Source organism: Melanaphis sacchari, unplaced genomic scaffold, assembly GCF_002803265.2.
Source record: "Melanaphis sacchari strain LSU unplaced genomic scaffold, SCAv2.0 Contig307_pilon_pilon, whole genome shotgun sequence".
NCBI classification, from domain to species: domain Eukaryota; kingdom Metazoa; phylum Arthropoda; class Insecta; order Hemiptera; family Aphididae; genus Melanaphis; species Melanaphis sacchari.
Genome location: NW_020271181.1, coordinates 39,246 through 48,978, shown reverse-complemented (window position 1 = coordinate 48,978; position 9,733 = coordinate 39,246). Strand labels below are relative to the sequence as shown.

Below are 9,733 nucleotides of genomic sequence, written 5' to 3'. Positions count from 1 at the left end.
CCGTCAAATTGTTTTTCTGCATTTTTTTCCATACCTAAAAGCATAGAGTATATGCCAGATGGTAAATTGGCATCTTTTCTTTTTTTTTAGATGTGATAATTAGAGCGCGGATTTCTATGCATTGCATATTTTTTTTCCTTTTAATGTTTTTGGATTTTTGTCAGTTATCTCCACGAATTATCATAATTTGAAGCTAATGGTGAAATTTTTTTTTGCATATTTCTGCATATTTGAAGGTTATTGCATATTTTTGCATATTTTGACAAAATTCAAAATTTATTGCATATTGAAGCGAAAATTTAAAAAAATGTATAGGATAATATTTTGTCAAGTAGAATGATTTAAAATTTATATCTATTCATTTGGCATTTTTAGTGATAAAAATAGTCATAAAAAAAACTGGAAACTCGAAATATGACTTTATATCTAAGCTTTTCAATAATTGACGAAACGAAAGAAAAAATGCATTCTATTCCTGGATTGAAAGGTGTAACACTTACAACAAAATTAAACGAGCTTTCCAATAAAAATGAAGGTCTGAAAATTCTACGAAAAATTAATTCAGTGTTATTAAGTGAAAACGTTCATCTTGAAGATCTTTATCAAGATCCGACAATACTAAGTTGCTTCAAATATGCCCCAATAACTTCGTTTGACATCAAACGTTCGTTCTCAGTCTTTAAAAATATGTTAATCGATAAATGATACAACTTCACAGAAGAAAAACTTGAAATGCATATGATTATTAATTTTAATAATAAATACAATTTTAAAAATAAATTAAGTTTAGAAATTATTTATTATTAAGTATTTAAGTAATTAATTATTATAAGTTTTATTGTAAATTTTAAATAAATAAAAAATTCTTGTATATTTTTGCATATTTTCATAATTTTGACTGCATATTTTCATTATTTTTACTGCATATTATATGCCATATTTCGATACTTTTAAGTGCATAAAAATCCGCGCTTTAGTGATAATAAAACATTACATAGTATAATGACTTTTTAAATCGATAATCCTTTTTCAAAATTAAGCTCAATTGTCATTTCTTTAATTGACTTAAAAATACTGCAATAATGTTCCATTATATCAAAATCATAGGATAATAAATTTTCAATTTTACCAATAAGTGCTATTGTAGATATTAAAGGATCTTTAATATCAATAGACCTTTGGAACATATCGTACGTACTGTTCCAACGGGTAACAACGTCTTGAATTAATTTAAGTAAAGGTAGACCCATTTGTGTTTGTGTTTGTTTTAATTTAATGTATGATTTTGTTGATCGTTTAAAAAATTCTACAATACTTTTAACTTTTTTTGTGAACAATTTGTATGTCTGATAACCCACTTTGTGCAATTAAATTTATGCTGTGTGGCAAGCATGGCATATAACGCCAATTTGAATTTAAACTTATTGCATTTGTAATATTAACCGCATTATCACTAACAGCAATTTTAATTTTTTTCAGATATTTCCCATTCATCGAAACATTTATTCATAAATTCAGACAAATTAATTGCAGTATGGGCTTGTTCGAAATAATAGCACCCTAATAAATATGACTTTAAAACATTATACTATCTATATAATGGACTGTTATACCGACGAAACTATCGTTGTTCAAAGACGTCCAGCTATCAGTAGTAAATGCTATATATTTGGCATTATTTAAATTAGTTTTTACTTTTTGTTTATTTTTTTTCTAATCATTGTGGTATGATGGACTTGGAAACGGTTTTTCTAGAAGGAATTGAGTAATTAGGATTTAGCATATTAACAAATTTTCTAAATTCAACGTTTTCAACAACACTAAATGGTTGAAATTCTTTAGCTATCATAATTCCTAACTGCTCGTCAATTTTTTGCGATTTATTCATTGACAGTGGTCTTGGTATAAATGAGTCCATCACTGTTTGAGATTGGGAGGTTTTAATAGATGTATGAGTTATTTTAGAAGTCAAAAGTGAAGATGTAGACGGTTGGTATTGTGTTTCAGAAGTATTTTGCTGGACAAAAGCTGTATTAGGGTCATCAATATTTTCCTCTAGATCTAGATTATCAGTCTTTGCAGTGCAAATTTTTTTCCTAACATCATATTGTATAATGTGTTTTCTTTTTAAATGCCTACTGAGGTTTGCGGTTGAACCACCTTCATACGAGTACGAAACCGAACAGTATTTGCATTTTGCTGACTCGTTACTCGCTGTAGTAAAATGATACCAAATATCGCTAGTTTTCCTACTCATTATTAATAATTAATAAAAGTAAAATAAAATAATTACCATAAATAATAATTGTCAAACGAACTACGACTAGCCGATAAACAAACCACGGAGTAAATGACTCGATTATCTTTATAATAAAATTATTCATTATTATTATAAATATAACCATTATTGATTATAATCAAGCTATTTTTAAATTTTTATAGTCCCATTCCTATAAATAGATAATAAACAGTAGCAAGTATTGTACAGCTTGGAGTTTTCATAGTCGATAGCCGACGTACAAGTGTACGAAGCACCAATGCGCGAGAGCGCGGTGGAACGTTTGAATTAAATAATGTATAATAATAATAATAATATGACAGCATAGTAGTTTTGTGGTAGTAAACTAGTAAAATACGTTATAATATTGTTGTAATAGTGGGGAATATACGTTAGGAATGGAGTGTGTATATCACAAAATAAGACTCAATTCGGTACTTCGGTATTTGGTGTAATCGGTTCTCGATACGACTGATACAGTGATACGGACTAAGGAACAACTTGGTTTTGGACCTATTGCACTTAAAAAAGAACGTATAGGTGGAATCGTTCCGATTCGTTCCCCCACTGGACTCGTTCTATTGGAACGATTCGTTCATGAACGCGTCACTACTATTTAGTTTTTAGTTGTTGTTTCCCGTTGGAACGCAGTGTTTTAAATTTAATATGGAGTGTTCAGATATAATTAGTGAAATTTTAAAAGTAGGAATTCATAACTATTCATTCGAACATAAACTTGAATTGAAAAAACAAAAAACCAACACCGCGTTTAATTTTGGAAACGGTTGATGGGAATACTATACGAAAATTTCAAATATCATGGTACACAAAATATGCGTGGTTAGCTGGAAGTGAAAATCTTGGTAAATTATTTTGTTATTATTGTCTACTGTTCTGTGGAGAAAAAAACATGGGTTGGTATTTCTGTTATGAAAAATTTTGATCGTAAAGCATCTAAACATGCAATAAGTAAAACACATTTAACTTCCCAAGAACAATTTATGTTGCTTGGGGCAAATCGAATTGAACATGCATTTTCGGAAGGACGTCGTTTGGCTGCTATTAAACATAATGAAAATGTCGGTGTTAATCGTCGCATATTTACACGTTGTTTGTTTTTTTGGGAAAGCAAGAAATTGCTTTCCGGGGTCATAACGAAGATAGTTCTTCTATAAATAAAGGCAATTATTTAGAACTTTTAGATTTACTTTCTCGAGAAGAGCAACTGCTCAGAGAACATTTTATGTCGAGTTCAGTTTTTAAAGGAACATCAAGCGATATATAAAACGATTTAATTTCCTGTATTACTAGTGTGTTAAAAACAAAAATTTCAAATGAATTGCAAAAAGCAAATTTTATTTCTATTCAAGTAGACGAAACAACAGATGTATCTTGTAAATCTCAAATGAGCATTATATTTAGATATGTAGTTGATAACAAAATTGAAGAAAGGTTTATAGGATTTTACGATGTATCAAAAGATAAATCTGCTTTTGGGCTATCTGAAATTTTATTGACAGAAATAAAAAATTGGAATATAGGCGATAAACTAGTGTGTCAAACATATGACGGAGCAGCTGTTATGGCAGGGCAAAAGAATGGAGTTCAAGCCATTATTAAACAGTCGTATCCAAAAGCAATGTTCATACATTGTTATGCCCACCAACTTAATCTAGTGTTTCTACACAGATCAAAATTTATAAAATCTGTTAAAATATTTATAAGTGATTTGACTATGTTTCATACATTCTTTAGTAGATCGCCAAAATGGAGTCAACTTTTAAGGGAAAAGGGGTTTAAACTTCCTCAAAGCTGTGAAACGAGATGGAATTATCACTCCAGAGGTGCTGCAACTATTACTACCCATTTTATAGAATTAAAAAAAAGCGATAACTTGTATTACAGACGAAGACGACTGGGATCCAACAACTGTTAGTATGGCTTATGGTTTATTGCATAAGCTATCAAATCTTAAATTTGTTTATTTACTTTGCTTGTTTAAAAAACTATTTTTTATACTCAGACCATGTATTTTTAATACTACAGACTAAATGTACAGCCAATGTTCAATATTGTGTCAATCAAATAAAAATATTTTCTGATCAATTAACTGCAATGAGAAAAGAGAAAACTATATCAATATGTTGTAAATCGGCGATAGAGTTAAATTGCGAACTACAATATTCAGAAAAAAAATAAGATTGATCTCAAAACTCTAACTTGAAATATTAGATTCTATAATAGTACAAATTGAAGTTCGATTTAAAGATTTCATAAATTTAGAATTCGTCGAACTTACAAATAATATGTCGTTTAAGAATTACAAAAATAATTTCCCAGTGGATAAACTAATGGAACTGAAAAATAATTTTCCAGGCATATTTAACTTAGAACGATTACAGAATGAATTGGTAATAATTTATAACAGCCCTGATAAATATTTAACACCAAAAGATTTATTCAATTATTTATACAAAAGTAAGAATATAAATAATTATAATGTACATTTCAATTAAAAATATTTATAATTATTAATAATTTTTATTTAATTTAAACAATTTACTAGATGTATATCAAGAGCTTTTAAAATTGCTACAATTAGTATTATCCATCCCTCTAACAACGTCTTCCAGTGAGAGGAATATGAGTGCTTTGAAACGTATTAAAACATTTTTTTAAGAAATTCTATGAACAATGACCGATTGTCAAATTTGTCATCACTGGCCATTGAAAAACAAATGTTGAACGAGTTATCCACAGATCCTACATTTATTGATGAAGTAATTAATTTATTTGCAAAAACAAAAAATAGAAAAATAGATTTAATACATAAAACCATATAAAAAAATTGTATGTTATAATGTATTATGAATAAAATAAGTTTATTTATGTATTTTTGTTTAAAAAATATTATTTTATAAATTTGTCTACCCTAATTCTGAACACAAGCTTCGCCACTGAGCGTTTCCATTTTTTAGTAACATTACTGGAGTTATTGATCTTTTTAAATTTAAATCAATCAATTCAAAACCTGGCTGATAAACAATAAAAGAACGCGATGACTTCATAGATCTTAATTTATTATCTTGTGATCTTCCTTTTTTGTTCCAATTTTCAGTTGGATTAAACTGCTTGAATTGAACTTTGTTTGTCGCATCTTAGACACAATCTTTGTTCTCCACAACCTTCTTCTGTTTTTGGAATTGAAATTGAGCACCTAAATAAATTAACGGGTGTATTAAAATTGATACATTTATGAATACCTGTGGGTAAATTGCCATCATTACATGGCGTACACGAAGATTGGGTATCGGAGTTATTTGTTTTTTTCTAATATTGTTTCTTGATAATTATTTTCATTTTCTTTGTTATTAATTTTATCTTGATCTACTGTTATTGGTTCAATTCTGTGTGGTGGTGATACGTCTTTATTAATTACATTTCTTTGAACCAACAAATGGTCTCTTCTATAATATTCAGTTAATTTTTTGATAAAGGTATTAACTCTAAGTGGCATTTATTCATTTTTAAACACTCTATTTTTCAAGTGGTTAAAATTACTCTCTATCGACCACTTGAAGATGTTTCTTTTCCAAAACCAAATATTTCACCCATAATTCCTGACCAACAAGGATAGAGTTTTAGAAATCTTACAATAATGGGTTCTAGTTCTGGAAGATATTGTGCATTATCATATTCACCTTCAATTTCATTCACAATAACTCTAATCTTGTCAGAAATCGCCTGGGCCCATCTCTTGAAAGAAATTGTAAAATCGCCATTATAATTTTCATTTTCTAATATTTCTTCTTCATTTTCGTTTTCTGTATCATTAGATAAATTTCTATCAACTAGATCGATCTCACTAGATGATATGCGATTTTTTAAATATATTTTGCATTTCATCGTTTTTTTGTTGCGTTTAACAATTTACCATCGTATCTACTTAAAATTACACTAAATAGAGCTTCTAAAATTTGTTCTGCTTCACTAATTGAACTAGAATAAACGAGAAGCCCCATCGTACGTGCTATCAGTTGTTTGGTTCGAACAAATTTGGTATTTTTTAAAGGAGACCATTGTGTAACTAAATGCATGAAATGGTTAATATCATTTTTAATCATACAATGAGGTATTGGAATGTTTTGATTCTTAACAAGAATATTAAAACACGCAACTAAATAATATTCTAACGACTGATATTGAGTAAAGGTATGAACTAAAGCGGACATGAGAGCAAGAGATTGGTCGCTTATAACCAATTTTGGCGATTTTATGCCACACCTAAGCCATCTTTGCAACCGCGTATAAATATACATGCTATCATGTTGTTCTGATAACATTGAACAAACCGTGAAAGTATTGTTGTTTATATTCATAAAACCTTCGAACAGTAAAATCGAATCACTGTATGCATTATAATTTCTCTTAATTTTTTTTTACACATCCTCCGGTGGCATCAAAATATATTGTAGGTACTGTAGTTTTTTCATAATTATCTTTGAATATCTGTAATTGCATATTGCTCCAAAAATGAACAAAGAATTTATCTAATCCAATATCCCTTATTATTGGACCATATGTTGAATTATTTTTCATTAAACCTAAGGATAATATCGGATCAGGGTGTAATTTAGTTGAAGCAATAGCTTTACATTTGGCAACTCTTAAACATGATGAATTTGGGATATGAGCAGGTATTGGATCACCTATGTAAAAAAATATATGTATATCAAATTTAGTCTTAATTTAAAACCACTATAAAATATTTAGAAAAAAGAATGCATGATTTAAAAACCTGAAGTATTACCAAAACAATAAACAATTTTAGAGTTTCTACACATTACGTTGAAGAAATTAAAACCTTAAGTAATTATATTTATTAAAATATTAATTAAAAAAGTATTGAATAATTATTACCTTCTTTCATTATTCTATTTGCTTCATTTCTAGTATAGACGAAAGGGCATATGTTACCATCCAAAATTGCAGCTAGTGCTTTATTTTTTTTCAGAACCTATTATTCTTCTTTTCTTCGAGTGTGGTACGTTAAAATTACCTTCATAAGAACATTTCATTATAACTCTGTTCAAAAATAAAAAATAATTTAAATCAGTAAAGTTTTAAGACTAAATAATATAAGTAATAAATTTAAAAATAAATATATAAAAATAGAATTTTGCTTTAAATATCAATGACGAACTTGGTATTCATTTCAGCAGCGTAGCGTGCATGTAAGCACTGTAAGCACTGCTTACACTTTAAATCAAAGGAATAATAAATTAAATCACGACTAATATTAAGAATATAATATAATATTATATTATTATATTATAGGTAGGTACATAATAAATGATTAAATTTTAAAATTTTATTTTTTATTTATAAAATATTTAAAGTTATTGATAGTAAATAGTGGTTATTGTTATTGTTTTGTTTGTGTCGTGTACTGTGTACTATATTTAGGGAAAATTATCGATTGACGGTCTATTTTTAATCCATTATGTTAACGGCATATCATACATAATACGATTTGTAGTGTAACACATTCTGAAATTGCTTACGCGGAACTGTTGTTTACGAATAGCCTATAACGTCATAGAGTCATAGAAGGGGTCACGTATTTAACTAGCGTTTGTAAGCACATTTGATATTGCTTAAAGCTATGGTTTCTTAAAAAAAGCGGTGCCGTTATCTAGCGGCCGTAATATAGCGTTGGGTGACGTCACTCATACTTTTTCTATAAATAACATCGGAGTAGGTTTCCTAGAGTACGTTGAGTGTCACCGTAACGTCAAATAGCGGTGCTGTCAGTTGCATGACGGCCGTCATAGCGGTGATAAACAGTTGTTCAACGTTTTTCGCGTGTAGCGGTGTGCATATTTAATTAAAAATGAGTGGAAACGTGATTTGGACGAGCGAAAATGACGAACAATTAATTGATTTTGTCAAAAATCATGAAGCTTTGTACAATATAAAATCCAAAGAGTATAGACAAGCCCAGATGAAGCAAAATTTGTGGAACGAAATTGGAATAATACTTCAAAAATCAGGTGTGTACTAAAATTCAGTAAAGTGAAAAACTCAATAAATATTAATTAATTTAATATAAAACACTTTTTTTCAAGCTTAAATTTAATTTATTCAACATTACATTAAATAAAATTTAGAATAGTAACATGTTATTTTTTTGTTATCGATTACGTATTGTCACAGATACTATTATATAAGAATAATGAATATGTTAATTATTATTATACAACAGATGCTTTAAAGTAAAAGTAATTACCACAATAAATACATTATATAATAATCACAATTAATGTCGCATGCATAACTATGCTGCCACTCTACAGCCCCTGGACCGTTGAAATAATTTTTGAATATTTCTCGAATTTGAGTGTGATTCATTTTGGCACGCACATTGTGTTCTGTTATGGGGATTAAATTTTCAGTTTGTAGTGGTAGTGCATCATCAAAATATTTTTTGACCTGGAGCAAGTACTTTTGCTCCCCGTAAAATATTATATAATATGCATGCACATGTAATCAATTTGTCTGTAGTTTCTGGGGTAGTAGCAATAGGTAGGAAAAAGAGTCTGAAATAACCGCATAAAATTCCGAAAGTATTTTCAGCTGTTCTCCGAGCTCTAGATAGTCGATAATTATATACAGCTTTTGATGGATCATGTACAGATTGCTGTCTTGGATAAGGTTTCATCAGGTTTTCGTGCAGAGCAAAAGCTTCATCCCCTACAATGACATGGGGTACAACAGTATTTGTCCCGGGTATTTCTTTTGGTGCTGGTATATTAAATGTATTATTTTTTATCATTTTCCCTATTTGACTCTTTAGGTAGATACCAGCATCGCCCTCTCTACCATAGGAACCAATATCAACAGCAGTGAATTTACAATCCGCGTCAACGACTGCTAGCAAAACGATTGAATAGTACTCTTTATAGTTAAAATATAACGATCCACTTCGTTTGGGAGCCTTTATTCTTACATGTTTCCCATCTATCGCTCCGACACAGTTCGGGAAATTCCATTTTGAAAAAAATTGACTACTGTTTTGTCTTAGTTGATTTTCTGTAGGCGACGGTATAGTTAACTCAAACATCCTTTTAATAATGGCCTCAGAAACTTCTCTTATTATGACACTTATCCAGGAATGACTGACTCGATATTGAAAAGCAAGTGACCGAAAAGATTCTCCTGTGGCCAAATGTCTGAAATAAGAAATCAAATTACAATTTGTGTTTTAGGTTCTGACTGCAGTAAACGATGGGCCTACGTAAGGGATTATTATATTCGGCGTAAAGGTAAACCTGGTACTGGTTCAGGTGGAGAGGCAGCAAAGAATAGGTCTGTTCTCCTGTCATTCTTAGATAGCCTTCCATCATCACAAAGACTTAACACAATTACCAATGTTGTTGGAGATGAGGCTAGGTT

At 29.5% G+C, this 9,733-nt stretch overlaps 2 protein-coding genes across 2 annotated transcripts; one reads left to right on the top strand and one right to left on the bottom strand.

Moving 5' to 3' along the window:
• The first annotated feature begins 3,207 nt into the window (after positions 1 to 3,207).
• LOC112596190 (zinc finger MYM-type protein 1-like) lies at positions 3,208 to 4,214 on the top strand. Its single transcript, XM_025341680.1, has 2 exons — positions 3,208 to 3,388; positions 3,628 to 4,214. Exons 1-2 carry the CDS (start codon positions 3,208 to 3,210, stop codon positions 4,212 to 4,214), a joined length of 768 nt encoding a protein of 255 aa, XP_025197465.1.
• A 4,539-nt stretch (positions 4,215 to 8,753) lies between these two features.
• Positions 8,754 to 9,401, bottom strand: LOC112596189 (putative nuclease HARBI1). The gene has a single exon (XM_025341679.1). It carries the CDS (start codon positions 9,399 to 9,401, stop codon positions 8,754 to 8,756), a length of 648 nt encoding a protein of 215 aa, XP_025197464.1.
• Between the last annotated feature and the right edge of the window lie 332 nt (positions 9,402 to 9,733).